The sequence below is a fragment of the Xiphophorus couchianus genome, chromosome 6, assembly GCF_001444195.1.
Source record: "Xiphophorus couchianus chromosome 6, X_couchianus-1.0, whole genome shotgun sequence".
In the NCBI taxonomy this organism is placed as follows: Eukaryota; Metazoa; Chordata; class Actinopteri; order Cyprinodontiformes; family Poeciliidae; genus Xiphophorus; species Xiphophorus couchianus.
Genome location: NC_040233.1, coordinates 25,477,370 through 25,503,524, shown reverse-complemented (window position 1 = coordinate 25,503,524; position 26,155 = coordinate 25,477,370). Strand labels below are relative to the sequence as shown.

The 26,155-nt window shown below is 36.4% G+C and overlaps 1 protein-coding gene and 1 long non-coding RNA gene across 4 annotated transcripts; one reads left to right on the top strand and one right to left on the bottom strand.

Moving 5' to 3' along the window:
* The first annotated feature begins 765 nt into the window (after positions 1-765).
* On the top strand, positions 766-14,276 carry LOC114146957 (troponin T, cardiac muscle-like). 3 transcript variants are annotated; one of them, XM_028021422.1, is made up of 14 exons: positions 766-1,004; positions 3,123-3,178; positions 3,535-3,665; positions 3,735-3,853; positions 6,666-6,734; positions 6,807-6,870; positions 9,941-9,978; positions 10,059-10,155; positions 10,749-11,282; positions 11,356-11,503; positions 11,582-11,823; positions 11,907-11,947; positions 13,130-13,173; positions 13,307-14,276. In XM_028021422.1, exons 1-13 carry the CDS (start codon positions 900-902, stop codon positions 13,166-13,168), a joined length of 1,683 nt encoding a protein of 560 aa, XP_027877223.1. In that variant the 5' UTR covers positions 766-899; the 3' UTR covers positions 13,169-13,173; positions 13,307-14,276. The 3 variants fall into 3 exon arrangements, with proteins under 3 accessions (XP_027877223.1, XP_027877222.1, XP_027877224.1); XM_028021421.1 differs by having other exon boundaries at positions 10,746-11,282; XM_028021423.1 differs by having other exon boundaries at positions 3,735-3,855; positions 6,689-6,734; positions 10,746-11,282.
* On the bottom strand, positions 11,782-25,095 carry LOC114146958 (uncharacterized). Its single transcript, XR_003595993.1, has 4 exons — positions 24,749-25,095; positions 23,703-23,739; positions 15,004-15,052; positions 11,782-11,808 (listed from the first exon to the last, which is right to left on the bottom strand). It is a non-coding gene; the product is annotated as an uncharacterized LOC114146958 (long non-coding RNA).
* Positions 25,096-26,155: the final 1,060 nt, after the last annotated feature.

The window sequence follows — 26,155 nt, the reverse complement described above, 5'->3', positions numbered from 1 at the left end:
ACGAAATCATGAAATAAGAATAAACAACAATGAACTAAACATGCAATAATTTAATTAAACAATTAATTAAACAATTAAGTTTTGACTTTTTTGAATAAATGACGTGTAAAAAGTGTGACTGTTAAAAGATGAAAACCTTCTATAACATCAAAATTCTCCAGTATAAGAAGATTTTAATTCATTTGTTATAATTTTGCACTAATTAAAAACAAAGTGTCTGCATATGTTTGCCTGCTCTAGCAAACCAAATTTCTATTATTTTTAAATTGTTGTGGTGCCAAATTTGGCCCACGGGCCATACTTTGATTTAGATGCATAATTTATTTATTTTTAAATAAATTTTTTGATTTCAAACAATAAAAAGCAAAACTATAAAAATCATGCCGGTTGGCATACAATTTTACATTTATTTCAAAAGGAAGAGGTAGATTTGATGGTTTCCTGCTCTTCTCATACTATATTGTTGTTATTCAAGCGATTAGAGATTCATTTCAGTGAAAAAATAATGCTATACATGTTTTGGCAAATAACTAATACATTTTAAACTTCTATTTCTTCATTTATTTAATATTTACAATGAGAGATGAATGCAGAAACTAATTATGGAATACATCTAAAATATTTATTTTATATTAGCTTATTCATTAGATCTAAAATGTACTTTCTTATGACATTTTATCGGCAACAACATTTTAGCAGAAAATCAGTTTTGCTTCGTAACGCCATGAAAATGTTTTGTAATCTTCCCTTAGGAAACAGGACTCCACTTCCCATGATGCAGTTCGAGGTAGGAGTCGTCCCGCACACGTGCTGCCGCTGGATAGCAAGCATGAAGTGAAGTGTTATTAATTCCTGGGTGGATTTTGCGGCTGTATTTTCTGCCTGCCTGTTTTCCCACCATGGAGTCGGAGCAGGACGCCGCGCTGCTGGTTTTAATCCAGCAACACCTGCAGGTGAGCGGCTACCGAGAGGCCGCCGAGCTGCTGGAGCCACACGTCACTCAGGTGAGAACTTGCTCCGGGTCCTCCTCATTTAAGCTCACCAACACCAACTGGGGTTTCTGTTGCTGAATTCGGGTTAAATGTGACCACAGCGGGCGTTTTGTTGGTGTTTTATGAGCTGACATGCGCGTCATGCAGGTTATATAATAGGATCGGTGGGATGCGGCTGCAGCAGGTTTCTGCCGTCAGGAAGCGGCTCTGCAGCCTGCGGCTCCTGGTTCAGGCCGAGCCAGAGAACAGAATGTTACCGGAGCTGCAGCTGCTCACACGCTGCATTTCCAGCCTCTCCTCACATTCAGCTGGCTGCTCGCTTCAACATTACCGAACTAAATCTGTCCTCAGCATTTAAACGCTCCGTTATTTACATTATTTTTTTTTTACTGCACTTTTTCTGTTTACGCCTGGAGGAAACTTAATCTTTGGTCACCAACCAGCTTCACGTTTCAGAATCCTAAAAATATCAGTGAAAAAAAGTCCAACAGATTCACAGCAGTGTCAATAATCTTTAAACCAAATGTTATTATTCCACATGTTATTATTCCACATGTTATTATTCCACATGTTAATATTTCACATGTTATTATTCCACATGTTATTATTCAACATGTTAATATTTCACATGTTATTATTCCACATGTTATTATTCAACATGTTAATATTCCACATGTTATTATTCCACATGTTATTATTCAACATGTTAATATTCCACATGTTATTATTCCACATGTTAATATTCCACATGTTATTATTCCACATGTTATTATTCAACATGTTAATATTCCACATGTTATTATTCCACATGTTATTATTCAACATGTTAATATTCCACATGTTATTATTCCACATGTTATTATTCAACATGTTAATATTCCACATGTTATTATTCCGCATGTTATTATTCAACATGTTAATATTCCACATGTTATTATTCCACATGTTATTATTCAACATGTTAATATTCCACATGTTATTATTCCACATGTTATTATTCCACATGTTAATATTCAACATGTTAATATTCAACATGTTATTATTCCACATGTTATTATTCCACATGTTATTATTCCACATGTTAATATTCCACATGTTATTATTCAACATGTTAATATTCCACATGTTATTATTCCACATGTTAATATTCCACATGTTATTATTCCACATGTTATTATTCCACATGTTAATATTCAACATGTTAATATTCCACATGTTATTATTCCACATGTTAATATTCAACATGTTAATATTCAACATGTTAATATTCCACATGTTATTATTCCACATGTTAATATTCAACATGTTAATATTCAACATGTTAATATTCCACATGTTATTATTCCACATGTTAATATTCAACATGTTAATATTCAACATGTTAATATTCAACATGTTAATATTCCACATGTTATTATTCCACATGTTATTATTCCACATGTACACTCTTGAATCTAAAACTCACGCTTCTTTTGTTGCAGTTTCATCACCTGTGTCATTTTTATTAAGTAGATTCAATAAATGTCATTAAAAAATGTTTGAGCTGACGCGATGCAGTTTTTGAAATGATCGTCAACTCATTTAGCAATCGATTAATCGTTAACAAAAAAAGGGCATTTTCTGAAAGAACGACACCGTCACAGCAGTAAATAAGACAATATATTCATTTATGTCATATGATAAAAAACAATCTTTGTCTGTAAATATGTTCCACCCCAAACCCATGTGGAGTAGTTATAAATTCACCTGGTTCATATTTTCATAAAACAAAATCTCCTGTTCTCATCTTTTACTATCAAATTATTAATTGGTTAATAAAAAAATAGTCACCAGATCATGTCAGAATACGTTTTTAGCTGCAGCTGCATCTTTTGCTAAAAATGATCAAGCGTTCACTAAAGATATGATGTGTTGTTGTATATTAGGAAATAAAATTTTTATTTTCTCATTTAAAAAATGAATTTAAATATTTATGTGTTTCTTTTAATGTATTAATAATATTGTACAAAGAAGGCTTAAATAAAAATTTTTCAGAATGTGTCATTAAAAAAGTCTTATTAATCGATTAATCATTAGAATAATCGATTACTCAAATATTCGTTAGTTAATTTTGTTTTTTTGTGTGTGTAGGTGGAGATGCCAATGGAGAACTTAAACCTTCATGACATCTACACTGGATGGATGAAGTAAGTTAATGCACACAACGTAAAAACTGAACAAACCATTTTATTTTCCACCATTATCATTCCTCAACTGGTCTCAGTGGTAAGAGACATTTTCACACTTACTGCTCTTTTTCAATCTCATAATTCAATCCACAAACCACATCTGGAAACATGTCAAAAAATATGAGCAAAAATTGAATAGCATGGTGGATTGAATTCTGCATCCTGGGAGAATATTAATATTTCTGTCAGATATTACCCAAATGCAAAGATTCCTGATTTTAACCTCATTTATTTTTATTCTCTTATTAATTTCAGATTTTATGAGATTTTCTTCCTGTTGCAGTTTAAATGAAAATGTCTGATCCGCTGTGCAGGCTTTGCTCTCTGGCTCAGCGCGCCAACCAGCCAGGAATCGGCTTGAAGACGGGAATCACGAAGCAAGACGAGGCTGCAGGCGTCGAACTCAACGGAGGAGAGAAGATTTCAGACGACAGAACTCTGACTGGTGCGTTTCTGTTTTTATTTACTGGATCATAGAACTGGTTTCAGTTTTTACTGGGATTCATTCTTGCAGAGTGTAAGATGGAGGTCGCCGCGCCGTCCACTGCAGAGACGAAACCGGAGGACGATTCTGAACGCCGGGACGCCGCTGATGAAACCCAGACTGGGAAATCAAACGGCACCGAACAGGAAGAGGAAACAAGGAGAGAAACAGAGGTCTGAAGCGTCGATAAAGAAATAAAATAGATTTTTTTCAACACAGCAGTTGAAAACGAAAACATCTAATGACATCACCCATCCATCCATCCATCCATCCATCCATCCACCCACCCACCCACCCACCCACCCATCCATCCATCCACCCACCCACCCACCCACCCATCCATCCATCCATCCATCCATCCATCCATCCACCCACCCACCCACCGACCCATCCATCCATCCATCCATCCACCCACCCACCCACCCACCCATCCATCCATCCATCCATCCATCCACCCACCCACCCACCCACCCACCCATCCATCCATCCACCCACCCACCCACCCACCCATCCATCCATCCATCCATCCATCCATCCATCCACCCACCCACCCACCGACCCATCCATCCATCCATCCATCCACCCACCCACCCACCCACCCATCCATCCATCCATCCATCCACCCACCCACCCATCCATCCATCCACCCACCCACCCACCCACCCATCCATCCATCCATCCATCCATCCATCCATCCATCCACCCACCCACCGACCCATCCATCCATCCATCCATCCACCCACCCACCCACCCACCCATCCATCCATCCATCCATCCACCCACCCACCCACCCACCCATCCATCCATCCATCCATCCATCCATCCATCCACCCACCCACCCACCCATCCATCCATCCATCCATCCATCCATCCATCCATCCATCCATCCACCCACCCATCCACCCACCCACCGACCCATCCATCCATCCATCCATCCATCCATCCCTCTGGAAAACGAATTATGTTCTTTCTCATTAATTACTTATTGGTTATCTATTATTTTATCAATAAGGATTATTAGTATTACGCATTTCAGCAACAATCAAACTCAGTTTATTTGATTGTTGGACAGAAGGAAGGAGTTTCAGTCATTAACTGGTGAAACACTTTTAAACTCACACTGACAAATCAAACATTTACAGAAAATCTTTTCACAACCTTCATAAATACTTTATCACCAGAATGAAACTGCCTTTAATCCAAACAAGCCAGAATTAAGTCAGTGAGGAAATATCTGTAAGTTCAGCACATTGTTGCAGCAGAAAGCTGTAATGAAAACAGACGCATATCTGCTGTCCAGCCACTGTAATAATGAAGTTGCTTCCGTTTTTTCTTCAAATAAAGCCAAACATCCACAGGGCGAAACCTGCAAAATACACAAAGCTTCTGGTATTGATTTATAAAGATGTAGAAATTTATACCATCAAGTGTTTTCCTGTTAGCAAAACATTCTGAGGATCTTTAGCTACAACCAAAGACAGTAAGTCTGGTATTAACTTTTCAGTAAGAGCTTGTTTTAACTCAAATGTTCCTTCATTTTCATGAAAATGTTCTAGTGAAATTATTTACCTGTGAAAAAATATATGTTTCCAATATTATAAGTGAAAAAGTGGAGCTAGTACTTTGTAATCAGTATTAAGAATTTCTTTACCAAACTAAGTAAGATTGGTGGAATCAACTCACTCTCTCACTCTGTGGTTACCTAGCAACAACCTACCTAGTAACTGGCGCAGGAGCAGTTTCAGGTTTTTCCACTTAAAAAATTAATTAAAAAAAAAAAACAGTGTGGAGTGAAAACTGGATAAAACAGGAGATGTCACATCAACAGTTTGGCAATATTTCAGATATTTAAAACTAATCAATAATTATCAATATCAGTTCATATGAAATGCTGATATTGTGATATATTTGTCCGCCATTTTGTTCAGCCCTAATTAATACACAACTCTAACTTTCCTAGTTGTAATTGTAGCTGCTCTCTCTTGTTTGGTTTCCTTTGCTTCATCTCTTCCATTGAGTAACTCAGAACAGAAGCCAGTTAATCTATTCAGGAATAAATGTTGAGATTAACTATAGATAAAATTCTTAAATAACTAAATCTTCTCCAGCATGGAGATCGGTTAGCACTAACTCTCTGCTGCAGAACTAAACAGAGTTTGGCTCTAAGTTAGAATAATAATAAAATCTCCTGGTTCGTTTATATTTGTGAATTAAAGTTTAGCTGTTGGATAAACAGCAACAGGAAAGGAACTCATTCCAGCTGTGAATCACTTCCTGTTTACTTCCTGTTTGCTTTTATTCTCTCCTATTTATGTTGCAGCCGGTTCCAGCTGAGGGGAAAAGCTGCGTCTCCTCCGGTTCTGACGGGACATCTGGACCCGTTCAGGGCGACCCCGCCCCGACCCGACGGACTGGAACCAGAACCTCTGAGAGTGACGAAGAGGAGCAGCAAGGATGTGATGAAGAGGAGCAGCAAGGAGGTGGTGAAGAGGAGGAGCAGGTTGGTGGTTCCTGAATAGAACTTTAACTCATCCGTCCGTCCATTGAATCTTTTACTACTGCAGAAAATTTGCCATAAATTCGCATTGAACTTTATTTTACATTTCAAAGTTAAACATTTGGTATAATTCTGGAAAAAAACAACAATCTAATATAGAAACCCTGTAAATTTGAGGCATAAAATTTTTAATTTTAAAATTTAATTTAATAAAAAACAAAAATCATGAGCAGCAAAATTGACCAGAGGCTGAATTATTGAGCAGCTTTTACTTTGTCTGAACAGGAAGCTGCGTTTTGAAATCCAATCTGAGTTTTTTTGTTTTCCTGCAGGATCGTCAAGCTGCCAGAAACTCCCCCGAAGTCACAGAGGAAACTCCAGAACCGATCGATGCTGTTCAAGGAGCCGCGGTCCGCTCCTATGAGGAGACGGCCGCAGCTGAGGAAGAGGAGGAGGAGGAAGAGGAGGAGGAGGAAGAGGAGGAAGTGGAGGAAGAGGAAGAGGAAGACGAGGAGGAGCACGCAGCTGCAGAGGTACGACAGGAAAAACAAACATCTGACTCAAACTCTTCAGGTCTGGCGCTGACATGTTGAATCTCCCTGCAGAGACCCGTTCAGGCCGAGTCCGTCTCCGTTGACGACGCCCCCGGAGAGGCTCCGCCCCCTCCAGGTACCACAACGAGGTCACCTGATTCTGTGATGCACGGCATGTTCAAGGCTTCTCAGACCCATCATGGTTCATACAACCTCATGTTTACACACATCGATCAAATCTTTAATTTGCAATTGGATTTAGGTCTGGACTTTGACTAGGTCATTCTTAAAACAATGATATTATGTAATTTAGATAATTTCAGTGTAGTTGTATTTATATGCTTCCACTTTCTGATCAACTCTGACAAGTACCTCCTGCAGAAAAGCATTCCCACAGCATGATGCTGCCGCCACCATGTTTCACACTGTGTTAAATGCTGAGTGTCAGGTGGATTATTTACTAATTAGAGGCATTTTGGAATTTATTTAGGGGTATCAGAGTACAAAACCACCTTTTCGCAATTAATTTCTACTTTGTAATAGGGCTGCAACTAACAATTATTTTAGTAATCGTTTATTTTTACAATTAATCAGATAAAGATTTTTTATTTAAATATTTAAACTTTTAATACAATATTAGACATGCATTAAGAAAATACAATCAATTAATAATCACAATGAATTAATAATCACAATTAATTAATTGTGATTATTAATTACTACTATTGATTGGTTACATAAAATCTCATTAAGTTGAGCATTTTTCAAGGCAACGCTGTGGAGATTTATACAATCTAAACTCTTAACACTTCAATCCATCAAATCAAATTTTATTTGTGTAGCACATTTTAGCAGCAAGGCATTTCAACAAACACAAAGTCATGCAACAGGATCAACAATCAAAACATGACATTAAGTCAAGTGTCATCATTAAATTCGTAATTGATTACGTTTCAAATGCTTTGATTGATTTGTTGGACAGACCTGTGAAGACGCTGTTGCAATAATCAATACGACTGAAGATGAAGGCATGGATGAGTTTCTCTAGATCTGGCTGAGACATTAGTCCTTTAATCCTGGAAATGTTCTTCAGGTGATAGAAGGCCGACTTTGTAACTGTCTTTATGTGGCTCTGGAGGTTCAGGTCAGAGTCCATCACTACTCCCAGGTTTCGGGCCTGATGGCTGGTTTTCAGTTGTAATAACTGAAGCTGTGCGTTGACTCTAGATCTATAACTCTAGATCTATAACTCTAGATCGTTCCTCGTTAGGTCCAAAAATAATAACTTCAGTTTTGTTTCTGTTCAGCTGGAGAAAGTTTTGGCACTTCACACGCTTCTCACTTTGTTTCACAAAATACCCACTTAAACTAGAGCTGCAGCTAAATATTATTTTTGTAATTGATTATCATTTTTTCTGATGATTAATCAATTAATCGGATAAAAATGACCACATTTAGCAGATTTTTCACTTAACCACACAAGTCTTTATTAGACATCAGAAAACATTAAAAGATTAAATTTCTTTGTTACATAAGAAAATTAACACAGCATTGTTTCAGTGACGCTTCATTATTTGTTGTAAAATATTAATCTGCAGCTAAAAATGCTTACAGCATTAATATGTTCTTGATCTCGGATCAAAACAGTGATGGGCTGATCTGTTGGTTACTTTTGAATTAATTTATTAATAACTGGAAACCAAAAGGGGCTTAATAGATTTTTTTTTTCAAAATCTGAGTCAGGTGAAGTTAATACTGCCATACTATGGGAGTTTCTGTTAGACCGTATTTTTTATTTCAAATACTAAATTTACATATTTTGTCCAGTTTTGGCTAAATTTCTGCTCTGTGTTGCTCTTTCAGCAAATACCTTTTTGAGTCTGTGCTCCAGTTAACCATTAATCAATCACTAAATTAGATGACAGTTACTTAAATAATCGACTAATCGATTCAGCCTTTAAGATGCGACACGGATTTGAGCTTTTATTTTGTAAAGAATGATCGTCTGGACAAACGGCAGTGTATAAACAATTAGAGAGCGGTTTACTCCAGACAGGGGAAGAAAACATATTTTCCCTTTTCTTTTCTTTGGCTTCACTCCATCTCCAGCTGGTAAAGTTCAGAAGTTTGATTTTTACGGGAGGAAAACGGAAGAAAAATCACAGGAAGACATGAAGCAGGATCTTTTATTTTACCTCTTGGTATTCGCATTTATCACCAAACCGTGAAGCAGAAACGCCTACAGAGTGACAGAAACATTGCGTAACTTCTCAAAGGAGCGGGTCGTTTCTCTGTGTTGGTTGTTTTTATAATCCCTCACAGTCTCATCTGCTGAAACCTCCTTAATCGGTGTCTTTATGGGGACAAAATGTCCCTAATTGGCACTCATACAAACTAAATTGTCCAGTTTGTCTGTTTTTACCAGTATCTCTCCATTGTTACGGTTCTGTTGAGTTGGGCTCAATTGTCCGCCGCTGGCTGTCCTTAAATGAGGTCAGCAACGTTTAAAAACTTGTATCCTTTAAACATTTTTCCATGTTCTGACTATAAACTTTGGTCTGTAATTCAACCAACACAACGCAATGGTTAATTGTGACGTGAGAGAAAAGTTTGTTCAGTACATTTCAGCAACACGACAATTCAAAGCCATGAAAACATGAAACGACAATGAAAAACATTACTGTGGCAAAACAAAAAGCAATGAAAATTATAATCCAGACCAAAACTGCAGAGGATCCAGATATTGTTAGTCAAGGCAACTCGTTTCTCTAGATCTTGTTGCTGTTGCTTTTACCTCAAAATCGAACTCTGTGCTAAAATCGTTCCAAGTCGAAGAAGTCGGGAATCCAACATGGAGCCGTTGTTCGTAGAACGTCTTGGAAACATCGCTTCGCATCCAAACACCACTTTAACTTTTCAGTTGCAGGCGCTACCATGTTATGACGGCACATTAGGGCCATTGTAGATAAAAGGAGAGAAAAAAGTATGTTTTTGCCCCCAAAAAAACCCACTGAAATTTTGAGATTAATCTAAAAAAAAATTCTAGAAAAATCATTGAAATTTCTGAGCTTTGAAGATGGCATGCAGGTCCACCGTAGATTGAAGCTTCTGGTTGTGTGGCTGAATAATTTTAAAAGTAAATCGTTTTCTGGTGAAGTGGTAGATTTTATAACCTGGTTTTTAAGTCTTTTAAAAATCTTTTTCAGATGCAGATTTGAAAAATCCACTGGAGATGAAAACTGAGGTAATAAAAAGCTGCATTTTTACCATCTGTTGTTTAAACACGTTGGTTTTAGAGCTGCATGATAATCTGTGTTTCATCAGTGGACCGAAGACGAAGAGTCTCGGTCAGAGTCGAAGCCAGAAGACGAGCTGAAGGCGGCTACAGAGGACCAAAACGGTGCTGATCCACCAGCTAAAGGTAACTTAAATATTCTTTATGTACTAATTCAAGCAAAACTGGTAAGAGAGAAGCCCCCCAAAAAAACCAATGGTTTTGGTCAACACTGGACCTCTGGTTCCTTGATTGTTCATCTCTTGATGAGAAAAGGTTTATTCTGAGAATATGAACAAACCTCGTAGTCCGGGCCTAATGCACAACGGGAAGTCAGTAAAGAACCAACAGGAGTCTGGTTTTAGCATTTATTGTCATACTATTTTTACATTGGCATTTCAAAACAAGATGGCAACTATAAGAAAGAAGTTTGACATTTGTTGTCACAAATACTTAAAACCAACACAAAAGCTTCATAAATGTAAATTTAAAGGGTCATTAAGATTTTATGGCTCTTTTTGGGATTTATAAGGTTGCTTGTCTGGAACAAAAGGAGAAAATAGTGTCTGAACAGTGGCGTAAAAACAAAACTATTCTTAATTCCTGGTGCTTTTTCATGTCAAAAATATCCATGAGGCTTTAGAAAGTCGCCAGAACCTGTGAAAACGTAACATGAAGTAATTTATAGATAAATGTCTCCAATAACAAAAGCTCCTTTCATGTTTTCTTGGAAAAAGAAGAAGCTGCAGAAGATGAAGACGACTGCATTATTATCAAAATCCAGAAGGGCGGCGACAAATCAGCCAATCAGGAACCAGTAGTAATCTGTGGCGACTCCATCACTCCCAAGAAGAAGAAGAAGAAGAAGAAGTCCAAAAAAAGTTCTGATGAGACATTTCAGGTGGAGATCGCAGAAACACAGACGACTGACAGAGATGCGCTGACCAGCCGGACAAAAAAGAAGAAAAAGAAGAGTAGAAAGAATAGAGAAGAGGAGGATAAAACGGAGGCGGAGGAAGAGTCTGAAGTTGTTTCACCAAAGAAGGAAGAAAAGAAGAGGAAAAGAGAGAGAAAAGAGATGGAGCAAAAACAAGAGGAGGTTGTGTTTCCTTTAGAAAACACAGGAAAAAAGAAGAAAAAACTGATAGATGAGGCTAAGATGAAAGGAATGGATGAAGGGAATCTGTCAGAACAGAAGAAGAGAAAAAGGGAGGAGCTGCAGTTTAAAGATGCACCAACAGAGGGCGAGAAAGAGGAGATGAACGCCACAACTGGTGAGTAGAAACAGGAAGTTAAAATCTTCCTGTTGGTGCAGATAAAGTAAATTTCCATCTGAAAATGTTTTAGACTCGTCTCTGCTCTCGTCTGGAAAGAAGAAAAGGAGATTTCAGAGGAGGATGCTGAGCAAGAAGAGGAGGTTACAGCTTTGCAAGAAAGTGATGAGGATGACGCAGAACGCCCAGAGTACCAACCGGATCGTCGCAGCAAGGAAAAGGTTTGTTTGCTTTTAAACCTCATAATCTCTCTCTTACCTGAGAAATAATAAAACAGCATTTATGATGTTTATTTCCAGACAAAAGCAAAAACAAAGTGTGAAGTCGCTAAAGACGCAAATAAACGCAGAACAAGAAGAAAATTCATCGAAGGAAAACCAGCTTCTGTGGAAGAAGAAGAAGAAGAAATCAGTCAAGAACATCCTGGAGGCTCCTGAGGACCAATCCACAATCTCTAAAGAACCTAAGAAGAAGAAAGTAAAGACGGGAGAAATCTCACCTCCTGCTGCTGTGACCCAACTTCCACCTGCAAAGAAGAAGAGTAAGATTCACTTTACTAGAGTTTCCGTTTAAAAACTTTACTGATTTGTTTTTTAAGCCATTTTTTATAAAAAATATCCACAGAGAAGGAAACGTTGAAGATGAAACCAGAAGCTGCTCCGGAGGTAATGCGCTGAAGGGGAGATGGAAAAGGGTTCATCGAACTTTCCCATCCACTGGTTGGTCTGTGCCTTACCAGAGGCACAAAACTCCAAAAAATCCAAATTGTTGTCTTGCTAATTTGCAGCCGCTACCTCCATTTCTTTACAGCCATACATAACGTCAGTATCTGGAGAAAAAAAACAAAAACTGTTCTTGATTCTCTCCCAATCAGTAGATGGAAATGTGTGTAATTTGCATTTTGTTTTTAAAAATTCACTCAAAATTTGGAAGACAATTGGACGGTTATTGAAGTATCAATGCTTTCACTTAAAATTAGAGAATCATGATGTTTACTATCATTAACCTTAAAGTGAAGGCATAACTCCGCCCACCTGATAAATTTAGCAACATTCCTTCAAAGTGGGCGGAGCCAAGAGCCACTGAGGGGCGTGGCCAAAATAAAAGAAGCACTGCTGCCAACTCAACAACTTTGGCGCTATATTTATTTACGTTCCAGAAATCTCTGGCGACTTTTAATCAAATTAACCCAACTGGTGGCAAATCTAGCGACTTTTTTTCTGTTTGAGAATTTTATGGTGGCAACGCTCTGCAGCAACTTTTTATTAAGACAATTTATCAGAAAAAAAAAGTTTATTATCTAACAGCAGACCCAGAAGTCTTTTCATCTCAGTTAATTTTTCGGCTCAAAGGGACTGAAAACATTTTTGTAAACTGAAATCAATACAAAACGTTATTAATGTGGATAAACTATAACTAACTGGAACTATATTGTGTGTTTAAAACTAAAACATACTGAAATTATAGATATAATATACTTTGTTTTTGTGTTTATAAATCTATTTAATATCCTTTCAAATTGATGTGAAATGAAAACATTTTTTCCACACAGTTTATGTCAGCTGTCTCCATAATCCTCAAAAAAGTTGAGATAAAACGGCAGTTAGTTGGTTGTTCAACAGTTGAATATATTTTTTGAAAATAGTATCTTCTGTTGAGTATTCATTATCCAATCGATGTAAAATTACAATACAACAGATGCTGCAGACATTTTTACTATAAAATTCATGTTGTTTTGAAAGCTAAATAATCCAAATGTTGCAAGAGTAACATATGGATTGGTATTTATGAAAGCCTCCATCATCTGCTCTCTTTAACAAATTATTCTGCTTTTGTCACATTTCCAGAAAAAAAAAAATCCCACAAAAAGCAGAAAAACTGAATAATCTTGGTGAGTATCATTATCCAGACTTTTACAGCTTAAGATGGAAGTGAGGATAAATATCCAGTATTTCTTTTCTTTTTTTTCCCAGATATCACTGGAAGCTTTAATATTTTTAACCATTTTTCTGGTTTCCTTCCAGGATTTTCTCCTCACACACCAACAGATGCATCTTTGGACCTGAAAACTCAAGATGTGCCTTTTTTCATCCTTGGTTACTCTGATTTCTGGAGTTGTTCTCAGACAAACTGGTGATGGGTTTAATATCGCTGGTGGGGATTCAAAGAGCTAAAAATAACCCAAAACGTTTGTGTATTTCAGCAATAAAACTACAGTGTAGCAGTTTAACGAGCCTTAGAAACAATTACAAGAAAGCTTTAAATTATGGTGAGTAGCTTTGGATATTTTTCACTTACTTTTAACAAGTTAAGAGATAATTTACCTTCATCTTTTTTAAGAAGATGATACTAATGTTGAAAAGGTAATTGGATCATATTTGGATAATAAAACATGGCAGTAAAAGTAAAACATGAAGCAGGTTTTATATTATTTAGTATTAATGTTTGAGTTAAAATTATCTTTAAGGGATCAAACTGTGAAACGGTTTAAGTTTTGATGTGTGTTGTTCAGGGTGTTTAGTCTAAAGCTGTGAATTTCTGTTTCATTTTTCTGTTACTGGGGACTTTTTCCTTTGTTACATAGAGTTTATAGTTAATAAACAGAGTACATTAGTAATCCACTACATTTCAGTTTTACTGAGATAAAACTTGTGAACAATAGTTGCCACAATAAATAGATATATTTATATAATATTGACAGTTCAGGTTCTAGATGTTCATAATGCTTCTGTAAAATGTTTTTAAATTAGCAAAGTATAAACACTTTCCCTAAAGACAGTGGAATGTGTTTACGTTTCCCAAAAGCTTTAATTCCTGAAGTAAAACCATGTTGACAATTTGATCATTCAGATTATTGCCAGAGTATATTTACATTTTCCAAATCGTTCATATGACTGGAGATCAGACCAGTGACTGTTACATGGACGTCTGACACTCCTGTAATTATTTCTTCTGTTGTTTCACCTATTAAAGTGTTTTTTTCTTTAAAACTGATTCCTCGTGTGCTGTCTCAATAAATATTATAATTCTCTATGCCAGTAATAAATGCACTGGCAGTAGGAGTTTCTGTAGCAGGTGATGAAGTTATTATGTCTACATTGTTCTCATGTAGCTGACAGCCATCTTGGTAGGAATCTGTAACTGTCATGACAGTTGCTATGACAACAATACACAAGTCAAGCTTAGAACTAGCGCTCATATAAACAACTATTACCCGATTACAATTTTTGAGTACTCTAGTTTCTTTTTGTTGGTCTTGAAGCCATTGTTATCTATACTTTGCGCTGTGCTTGCCTACCAACATGGCGGTTCAGTGGTGTGGCTCACTTCTGGTTCAAATTTGTGGTAACTATAATTCTTTAAAATGATTCAGTATTCAATTAAACTTATCACATCGGATCGTAGCTATGGTAACGCAACAATCGCACTATAACGATTTTCTTAAACTTACAAAGTAAACTTCACAATGGCTCCCATTTAATAGTCACCATTCAATATGTTTTATACACAACAAAAGACTAATTTGCTCAGTTATTTACTATATTTTCACTGATTTGCGTAGAAATAAACTATTTTAAGTGATGTGAAATTCACTCTGTTCATTTTAAACGCAGCTTCTACTGTGTTGAACTAAATAATTATTTAAATTTTTCCCACTAACTTTCTTTGGGTGTTTTAAATGAACCAGCTGCTCATTTATGACGTGACTGAATAAATTTACCTTCAATCAGAGTCCTGTCCATGGAAAACATTGGCCATTGTCCTTCAATCTGTAACAAATAATAATAATGATTAACTGTTACACCAATCAATAAGGTTTCACATACAAGCCATGGCTCAATAAAATAATGTTGGAATATTTTCTTTTGCATTAAAACAAGAACAGTAAATAGTAAAAACCCAAATAGCATTCATACAGACAAGGTCTCCAGATCTAAGCTAAAATGCTAACATTAGCTAAATGCTGCAGTAGCATGTGGGCTGTTAGGCCATAATTTTTCTCAACATAAAATGTTGCTGAAACGATTAATCAGATTAATCACGATGAATTGATTATTGAAATAATTGGCAACTAATTTATTTATCTATTAGTTAGGAATATATTCCTAAAAAAAGGACAATTTACTGAAAGAACAAATAAGAGAAGTAATTAAGCCAAAGCTGTACAAAAATACATTTAATGGGGAAAAAACCCTTTGTAGATATGTTCTAACTGAAACTGCTCAAGAGACAATTTTAGATTTAGCAGGTTCAAATTCTGCTTTAAAAAAAATCACCCATTAAGCAATTAATTATTACTGGTTAATCTGAAACAAAATCACCAGATTATTCCTACTTTATATTGATGTTATGTCAAGTAGAAACGGTTTAGATTAGAAATATTTGTTAGCTTCTTTGCTACCAATGATGGTGTTTTAAATGAAAAATCTGCAGAATGTGCCAGTTGTTTTATCCAATTAATTGGCAGAAATATCAATAATTAAAATTATCATTAGTTGCAGCACTAATATAAAATGCTTGTTAGATTTGAACAGAGGTACTAAATTTTTACTTCACAGCCTCAATGGTCTTGAGCCGGAAAAGGGTAGAGTGCCTTCTCCGGGTCAGGGGGTTTGTCCTGCCCCAAGTGGAGGAGTTCAAGTATCTCGGGATCTTGTTCACGAATGGGGGAAGAAGGGAGCGGGAGATCGACAGGCGGATTGGTGCAGCGTCTGCCGTTAAGTGGGTGTTGTACCGGTCCGTCGTGGTGAAGAGAGAGCTGAGCCAAAAAGCGAAGCTCTCGATTTACCGGTCGATCTACGTTCCCACCCTCATCTATGGTCATGAGCTTTGGGTCGTGACCGAAAGAACGAGATCGCGGATACAAGTGGCCGAAATGGGTTTTCTCCGTAGGGTGGCTGGGCTCTCCCTTAGAGATAGGGTGAGAAGCTCAGTCATCCGGGAGGGACTCAGAGTAGAGCCGCTGCTCCTTCACATCGAGAGGAGCCAGCTGAGGTGGCTCGGGCATCTGGCCAGGATGCCTCCTGGACGCCTCCCTGGTGAGGTGTTCCGGGCACGTCCCACCGGGAGGAGGCCCTGGGGAAGACCCAGGACACGCTGGAGGGACTATGTCTCTCGGCTGGCCTGGGAACGCCTCGGGATTCCCCCGGAGGAGCTAGAAGAAGTGGCTGGGGAGAGGGAAGTCTGGGCCTCCCTTCTGAAGCTGCTACCCCCGCGACCCGACCCGGGATAAGCGGAAGCAGATGGATGGATGGATGGATGGATGGATGGATGGAGCCTCAATGAAGGGAACGCTCCTGAAAATCATCAAAAAGCCTGAAAACATTGAAAACAGACATTTTACTGTTTATGTTGCTTCAGTTTGTGACAAGTTAAAAAGTGGAAAACATTCTGTAAATTAAACCGTCCTCCATAAAAAAACATTAATCTGTGAAATCTGACATTTTTTCACTGAGATGAATGGGAAATCGCTGCTGTGAGTGATTTTGATGCGAAGCGACGATTGTGTCAGTACAGGCGGACGGCCTGATGGGACACAGCGACACGCAGCAGCATCAGAGCTTTACAATCCGACGCTTTCTACCTTAAATCAGCAGATTTGTTGGAAAAGCTATTGAACGCTCATCCCCCAGAGGTGAGGCTGCTTTTATGGAAACTGCTGTTGTAATCTGCAGCTAATGAAAGTGAGCGTTCATAACCCAAAGCAGTGTTGCACATTGAGGCAGTTAATATGAACTGTGGGGCATTTCTGTGCAAATTAACCTGTTCTACAGTAATTTTCTGCTGCAGCTATTATAGATTTTCACCAGTTTGCTGACGGCTGCATTTGCATGAAATAAAAAACACATTAATGAGGATAAAAGTGGGAACTGAAATAAATAATCTTTTTTTAAAAACTGAATCAGAGGCTAATAAAGAAGCAGGCGTGTTAAATTACTATGCTGGAGGGAGACGGCGCAAAAATGAAAATATTCATCCTTAATATGAGGTATTTATGGTTTAAAAGTATTTCTAGAACACTATGCTTCTTCAAACATCGCACGTTTATCTCCCTTCTTAAATGGCCTTCAGTCTCACGGCAAATTATTAAAACCAGACTATGAAAATAAAGTCATAACAACAGAATAAAGATACAATATTTACTGAAAAATGTAAAATTAATAGAACAAAAATGTATTTAATTAAAAAAAATCTTAAATATGAAGATCTGACCAAACATGGGAAAGTCCATGTAGTTCTTTCTTTGAAATGATTTCCACAATCGTTTCCAAGTCCTGATAATAATTTGATGCTAATGTGTAAAAAAATATATATTTTGTTGTTTGTAAAACTGATATGAAAATATAAATTACAACTTTATTCTTGTTATTATGACTTTATTCTTCTGGTTATCTTTCTACTTTACTGGAAACATTATGACTATTCTCATATTACCACTTAATTCTTGTCATATCACTTTAGTCTCATTATTACGACTTTATTATGGTAATATGACTATTCTTGTAATTTCAAAAAACAAAATTATCTTAGTCTTGCCTTAATACAGTAGAACCCAAAAATGATCTAAGTCTTCAAAATAAACTTCGGAAAGTTTTGCTAAACATTTTATGCTTAATTTTATGACTTCAAACTGAATTACAATTTAACCAAGTTGGTAAAACTAAAGTTGTTCTAAATGAAAATATATATTTGGGACTTTTAGAGACAAAACAAAATACACAAGTGTTTAAAATCAATTTATAATTATAATGACATTACAGACTGACTCTACTTATAACAAGACCAGAGCAAAACATTTATCACCCAGTTTGTCTGCAGCGTTTGAGAGCATAAATACAGACGGAGCTGGATGGATGGATGGATGATTGACAAACGACTGGATGGAGGTGAAACTACTTTCCAGACTGTTTTTCTTTTTCTAAACTTGTCAGGATTTTCCAGACTGCAGGAACTCTGAACAAACCAAACAACTCTTAATGTGATGTCTGTGCCAGTTGTCTGTAAACGTCTCATTACGTCCTCTTTGTTCTCTTCAGCCCAATTACAGACCAGAGAAGGTCGAGGACGGGCCGAAACAATGACTTTTGTCTGTCTCCATGGTAACCGATGCAACTGCCCCCACAAACAACTACAGGTTCAGCATTGACGGCAATCGGGTTCATCAAAACAACAAAGCTGTGCTAACAAGTTGTAATTAAAGCTTATTTTATACCTCTGAGGTCCCAGTGGAATAATGAAGAACTTTTGGATTCTTTGTTATACTTCAGTTTTTGTTTATATAATTTAGAACGTTGTAATTAGTTTTTGGAGCGTGTTTGCTATTTTTTGTTAGTTACCACTGTGAATATTGTAAAGCATTTACACTCTTGAGTTCCTCCACTTTTTTTCTGTACACTTTTCACCGCCTTACTTCTGCATACTTTGTGCTTTTCCAACCATATTCTGCTCATTCAGAACATTACGGCTATGTGTTTTGGCCTTGCCATCTTCTACAGTTTATGAAATATTCAGCTTTTTGTGATCATCTTGGGTACCACTGAAAGAAATGGAACATCTCATAATTTTTGCGTAATTCTGCTGAAAACATTGTACTCTTTCACAGGTAAATATTTAAACTTACTCTCAGTTACAAACCTCATTCAGCCTTTGAATGTAGACCGATCCTTCAACTAATTACAACCCTGCTTCCAACCCAAACACTAACCCTAACTGCAAGGTTGAAACTAGGGTTGGAACTAACCCAACCCTCGTTCCAGTTCCAATCCTAGTTCCAACACTTTCTAACCCTATTTCTAATCCCAGTTTCAACCTTAGTTCTAATCTTAATTCCAACCCTCATAAAACCTCTTTCCAACCCTATTTCAACCCCAACTCTAACATTGCAACCCTAGTTCCAACCCTCCATAATACCCTAATCCCAACCTCACTTCAAACCAAAGTTCCAGTCCTAGTTCAAACCCTACTTTTCAGTATGTTTGGATTTATAAATGCACACATAGTTGTAGTTTTCCCCCTTTATTTATTTCAGTTAATGAATGTTTTCTCAATTTCAGTTTCGTTATTTTGTTTGTTTTAGCTAACTACAAGAGTCCTGGTGGCTTGTCATTCTGAGCTGACAGGCACTGAAACAAATGACACCTGTTTCAGAGTACAGAAATAAATCACAAAAAGAAAGGAAAAACTTTGTGTAAAATCATGCCAAAAATAAGAAATGTAAAGTTTACTTAAATCCCATAAAATCAAATCCAACCAGTGCCCCCTTCTCTTTTAAATCAAAGAGTTTCAGTCTGGCCAGCAGGGGGCAGTGTTTGCCTGTGTGAGCATGGCGCTGCGGCTCTTCTCGGTGATTTGTTTGTCCTGCTGAATGAGTTTGCTGCCTGTCATTAAAGCAGCCATGCAGAGAGGAGCAGTTTGTCTGTCACGGCCCCCGTGAGGCTGCTCCGAGTTCAGCGCTCCCCCCTCCGGCTCCGCTCCGTCTGTATCCGTCTCTGTTTGTGTCTCCGCCCGCATCACCGCCGCTCCGTCTAAACTACCGGCGTCACGCTGATGGAGTCATCCAGAGCAGCTCGTAATATCTGTAACTTCTTCATCATTACGACGGAGCGACGCTCTGCAGCCACGCAATAAAAGCTCAGAAACAGAGGCAAAGCTGGAGCTGTTACTTATAATGAACAGGCCAAGTCAGGGGTGTTCAAAGTGTGGCGCGGGGGCCATGTGTGGCCCTTCGAATGATACAACTTTGACCAGTAATCAGGTCTTTTTTGGTCCGTGGATACTCAGCAGAACATACCACTATTAAATGAAATTTAATAAATAAATTAAATGAAAAACTTGTATATTTTTGGCTTATTTATTGCTCTGAGTGTGTTGCTCTTTCAGCAAATGACCTTTGTAGAGTCTATATGTTGTAGTTAACGATTAAAAGATTACAAAAATAGTTGACAATTATTGCAATGATCGATTAATCACGATTAATTGTTTCAGAAGGTGTTTTAATCTCCGTTTTGGCGCTTTAACTCTTTTTCGGAAAAGCCAAACAAAAACGTCTAATTTTTGGGGGGGAAAATTGAGGAACTTATTTCTAATTTTGCCGTTTCCGTCAAACCTTTTCTAATGTGATGTATCCAAAACCTGGTTGAAGATCACAGCTTCACGCGGCTCTGACGTGTTTTCCTGTCGGTCTCGGTGTGTCCCTGCAGCATGAATTTGCTCTGCAGGAGCGAGTACAGTCGGCATTCGAATGTGCAGGAAGCGCATTCCCTGGAGCCCCCCGCAGATTGCTCACCCTGCTTTGGGAACGAGTTTTACCATCTCATGCATACGCCTTCGGCTTAGACTGTAGTTGTGTTATTACCTTTATCAGAATCCTCCAGCTCCTCACATCCCATTTATAGGATATGTGGATCACTGACAGCCCAGTCCGTAATAAACCTGTTTATTTCTCTTCCTTCCCTCTGAATAATCCCGGTGGAAACGCGCTCTGTGCTGATCCGACAGCCTGAGCCGTCGCCATAATGGTCCTTTCTTTAAAGGACAAGATGAGATGGGGGAGCGACACTGCCGCTGCTAGCTAATCAAGCTGTCAGTCTATATGTATGTTTGCATTGTTATTGTTCTGCAGAGACTCAAATCAATTTTACAATGATCGCATCAGGACTGTAAAAGTAGCAGCCCGAGATTGTCTTGTGCCAGGAATCGTCCAAGAAGAAAAGAAAAGTCATCGAGATGTTTCCCTTCCTCTGGGAACGCCGGAAGAAACGAACTCATCAGAACGACACAGTTTGGTCTTTAAAGACACAAATATTTATCATGAAACAGCGGCGGGACTTCATCCAATTAGCCACTGTTAAAGTTTTGAACCTGAATATTTAAATTAGAGGCCGATCTATGTCAAGAGTTTACTGCCTTAAGGTGATTTAAAGCAATTTGTACATGAAAACTGTATGAATTTAATGAAAGAAATCAATACTTGACATCAGGAATAAAGGTATTGGCAGTGCCAACCCTAAACGGGGGATCAAGAGGGACCACGACCCCCTTTGAAAAATGTTAACTACCCTAGAAAATCATGATCATAGAGAAATACAGTCATTTTCTTCCATCAAGACATAAATATAAAATCTAATAAATGTCTATATATGTATTTCCTAAAAAGATTTAAAAAAAATAATAATAAAATCTAAATTAATTCTATATTAAAAATAATTAATTAAATGTTATTACATTTCAAAATACATTCAACAAAATGTATTTTTTTATTGAATAAAAATAAAATATGCATTTTTTATTATATAAAAAAAATTAATGATTTATTTATTTTTTATTCATTTATTCTGCTGTGCCCTCTGAAAGTTTTTACTGGCTTGGTTCAAACAGCTTTAGGTAAATTTTCTGGTGGCGCCACTGGGCATTTGCAGATTGTTCCCTTTGATCAATCTGCACATCAATCAAGGAAGCTGGTCATAGTTGATGAGAAAATGGAGAAAACCAGTTAGAGACTGGTGTGGAGGTTCACCTTCCAGCAAACATAACTGTATGGTTAGAATGGCCTAGCCAAAGTAAAGAACTTAATCCAACTGAGAATATGTACCAAAGTTTGAAAACTGATGTTTACAGATGCCCTACATCAAACCTGATCGAGCTTGAACAGTTTTGCGAAGACAAATGGATAAAATGTAAAGCGTGTAAAGCTGCAATAGCAGCAAAACGCAAAATTAAAAATATTGGCTTATTGATCGATTAATAATTATAAAAATATGTGAAAATAGAAAGTTTTCCTAATCGCAGTCGTTCCTTCATCTTGATGCTCTGCTGAAAAGCTCCTGACTTACATGTCATTTTTTCGTCTCCGTCAGGAAAAAGAAAAAAAGTCGAACTGCTTTGAATAAATTTCCTCTTAAATTATAAAAGTTCTTAGAAACAGTTTCTGAGACAAGAACAGGCTGACGTGGACAATGTGGACGACATTTTTCATGAAGTATTTCACATTTTCTTTTTCAGTATCCAAACTTAATGCTAAAAATTGTTTGGCACTGGGAAAAAAAAGTGCTTTTTTTCTTTTAAATTACAGAAAGAATTAAGGCCACTGAAAAAACAAGACTTTTTTCTGAGGAAAAAAGGCAGAAATTTGAGATTAGAGTAAAAATTCTCAGGAAAAAAAATCAAAGATTTGAGGCTAAGGTCAAAATTTGTCAGAATTTTGAGATTACCATCTTATTTAATGATTTCTAAATAAGAAACACCAGAAAACATCAGAAACAAAATAAAACATATGGAAATATTACGAAATTAGCTCAACGTTCAAAAGAAAAAAGTCACAATTTTTCAGAATTCTGAGAAAAAAAGTTAAAAATCCAAGAAAAAAAGTCAGAATTTGATTACAGTCAGAATTCTGAGATTAAATTAATGCAAATAGCTTTAACTTGATGACTAATTTAGTTCAATAATTTAATTATTTGTAATACTTCTACACTATAGACCCTTTCAAAGAGTTAGAATTATTATTATTGAAAATCCTATTTATTTTACTAACTCCATCACCAACATATAAACATTATATAGACTAATTAGACAAAGTTGATACTTTTAGTTTTCATAATCATTATTTTAAAACTGGAATATTATATCAAACTAATAAAAAAGTACTTTTAAAAACAGAAATATGGGATTAAGTGAAAGTATTCATGTTATTTTAGATAGTACTTTTAATGTGACTCATATGGATTTATATTCTACTTTACTCATTATTACTGTGTACAGTATACAAACAAAATTTCAGCAAGTGAGATTCATCAAAATAAACAGAAATAAATGACTGAAAAATGCCAGTGTGTGGAATGAATCTGTAAAATATGGGAATTTCTCTTTTAAAGCTGAACTACAGAAATAAATAACATTTTCCCAGATATTCTTATCTATTTAGCTTTAGCTGTAGAAATAATAATATTTTCCAACAGAAAACATCTGAATCTTGCTGTTTTAACTCGGATACCTGCTTCCTGCTATAGAGCAGCTCTAAAGCAACATGCAGTTTATTTGAATCATTTAACAAAACCATGACGGCTCACTGAGTGCTGCAGTTTCCTGTTGTTCTACTTCATTACCCGTTCAGAGTAAAACACCGATTTCTATCGAGGCTTTAATTTAAAATAAATCAAGTTTCCCACTTCTAATTCATGTGTTATGAGCAATTTGCCCGATGCACCTCGATTTAGAAAAACCCGTTTCCAGTTTGAACTTGTAGTGAACCTATTGAATTATTGAAGCGATCAAAAGTTTGTTGGGTTGGGTGGCGCCAAACATCCCATAGTAGCCGCAGGAAAGACGAGTTACTGAAGAAAACATTGAGCAACACCGACTCAGACGCTTATTTAATACGACAAAAAGAAACAGAAATGGTGAGTTTGAAATCTAACTCACCAACAACGGTCCTGCAGGGATTTATTTCCTCACAGCTCTGCAAAAAATAAGTAAACCTGTCAGATGTAAAGCAGGGAAATTTAATACTTTGATAACAGTGAAAACTGTCAAGTAGAAAGTAGCTGAGGGCCACGAGAGATTTTTAAATGTAAAACTTTTATCAGCACAACTAACACAACATTTGAATAATTTAAAGAAGCATGATCTCCATAGAGATCATGCTCTATGGAGCATGACAGGCCTACTCTTAGAAAAGATGAGTAGGCCTGTCACAAAAACAAATTTAGAATTTTAATGATCACAGTCCAGAAAAAGAGCTTAACTTGTTAATTTATGGCTATAATAAGAAAACTGTAACATAAATAACTGGTTTCAACTGTATTCATATTGCTGTCAGATTGTTTAGATGCAGTGAGAAATTTATTTCTCCTTACTATTAATGAGATCTTTTATTTTGCTCATATAAAATCAACAGTAGTAACAGCCGGTTCTTTCAGGTGAGCAGAGCCAAATGACCCGGATCTCAGAAGAGTCGAAATTCCCATAATCACAATGCTGAAAGTCAAATCTAAAAATCTTATATTTATTATTCGTTTTGTTTTTTTAAAAACAAAACATGCTAGACATTTAACAAATTATATTTCTACGATACTGATAATTACGTTTTACAGAAAAATGCAAATATGATGTTTTAACCTGCATGTTTAAACACCTTTTAGACACTTTATGGCCAACGGGACGATTAAAATATAAAACGAACATTAGACATACATTTTTTATTATACATTTTAACAGTGTCTCAAAGTAAAAGTACTTGCTGAGCAAGAACTTCAGTACATCTTCCTCCATTAACGGAACTTCGCCATTCATGTTAGCTTGTTAATTAGCTGCGTCAGTTTGTTAGCAGTAGCTAACGCCTGTTGCTAACGTCCGCTTCGTCTGTTAGCTCAGCAAATACTTTTCAATTTGCTCGGGCGAAAAATTATTCACAAAAAAAAGGATTTTGAATACGATGGAAAGCGTGGGAGTGGGTGGGTTTCACTTACCGCAGCTGTGAAAGATTATAGCTAACAGTTCAGTGGGAGGTGAGGACGGAAGCTCCGCCATTAAAACAATTTTAAAACTCTTACTGCTTGAGATAAAAGTGAAAAAAATCACTCAGAATAATTCTTTATTTTCTTCTTTTTCTTTTAATAATTTCACACTGCCTTAATAATTTACTTCTCTCCAATAGCATTTATACGGAAGTACATTTATGTCTGTAGAAACATGTTTATGTAAGTTTAAAAGTTGCAATCATAAATGTACTTTTTGTCCTACTTTAGAACAATGTTGTAATGTATTGTTCTTCAATAAAAGTGTAAAAAAAAAACCTTCAGAATAAATACATTCAAAAAATATTAAAACCAAAAGGGAAAAAAACGGTGTGCTTCAGAAATAAAATTTACAAAATATAATAATAATAAACAACAATAAAGATTTGGGAATAATTCAAATACTCATTCATTGTTCATTCAGCCTTTAGATAACTCATCTGTTATCTAAAGGCTGAATTTCCAAATTTAAAATGTAATTACTTTTGTTGGGAGCATCTGCCATATAACTAAATCTATGATAGCTATCTTCTAGCTTATTTTAGATAGAAACTACAAAATATATATTTTTAAATATACGGTACTGTTTGATTTCTTCAGTGTACCTTCAGTAATGCATAGAATGTAGAGAAAAACAAGAACATATGCACTCAAAAATTGAATCATTGACAACATATTTTTTTCTTTTCAACAGGTTCTACATAATTGCATTTTGTTTAAGGCAAAAAAGATATAATAATCTGACATTATGACCGTATACAATAACATTAATTAACTTAACTACTTCAAATCACTTCAGATTGACAAAAGAGGAGTTAGTTAAATGTATCCCAATATAGAGCTTCATAAGCTATATCAAGTAAAAATGCTAAATGACTGTTAACATGTATAAAATATAGTAAAAGGTACAAAAATAAACACTTTTTGTTGATAGATTTTGTCCCCTGATACTTTTTAGCTAATACACTACAATTTCTCTTATGAGTATGTGACATTAGTGATCAAAAGGTTGTATAACATTTTGATAAATACACTATTATTGGCTTGTTTTGCTAACTGTTAGGTTGGTCTACCCTTAACAATTATGCTTTGAATCGTCTAACTACAATTGGAACTGGAATTTGGAAATACCATCAATGCAGTTGAAGACATTCTAGCTAAAAGTTGTTAAACCAGTGGGATTGTTGTGCTAACTACTACTGGCAATACAAATCAGTAACAACTCTCTATTTTAGAGGTTAAAACACACCGACTCCAGACCTTATCCGTCTATCCACCATTTCGTTTCTCCTGAACCAGTTGGAGTTCCATATCTTACCATCTACAGACAATCGCCAACATTTGCAGTTTTACTACTCA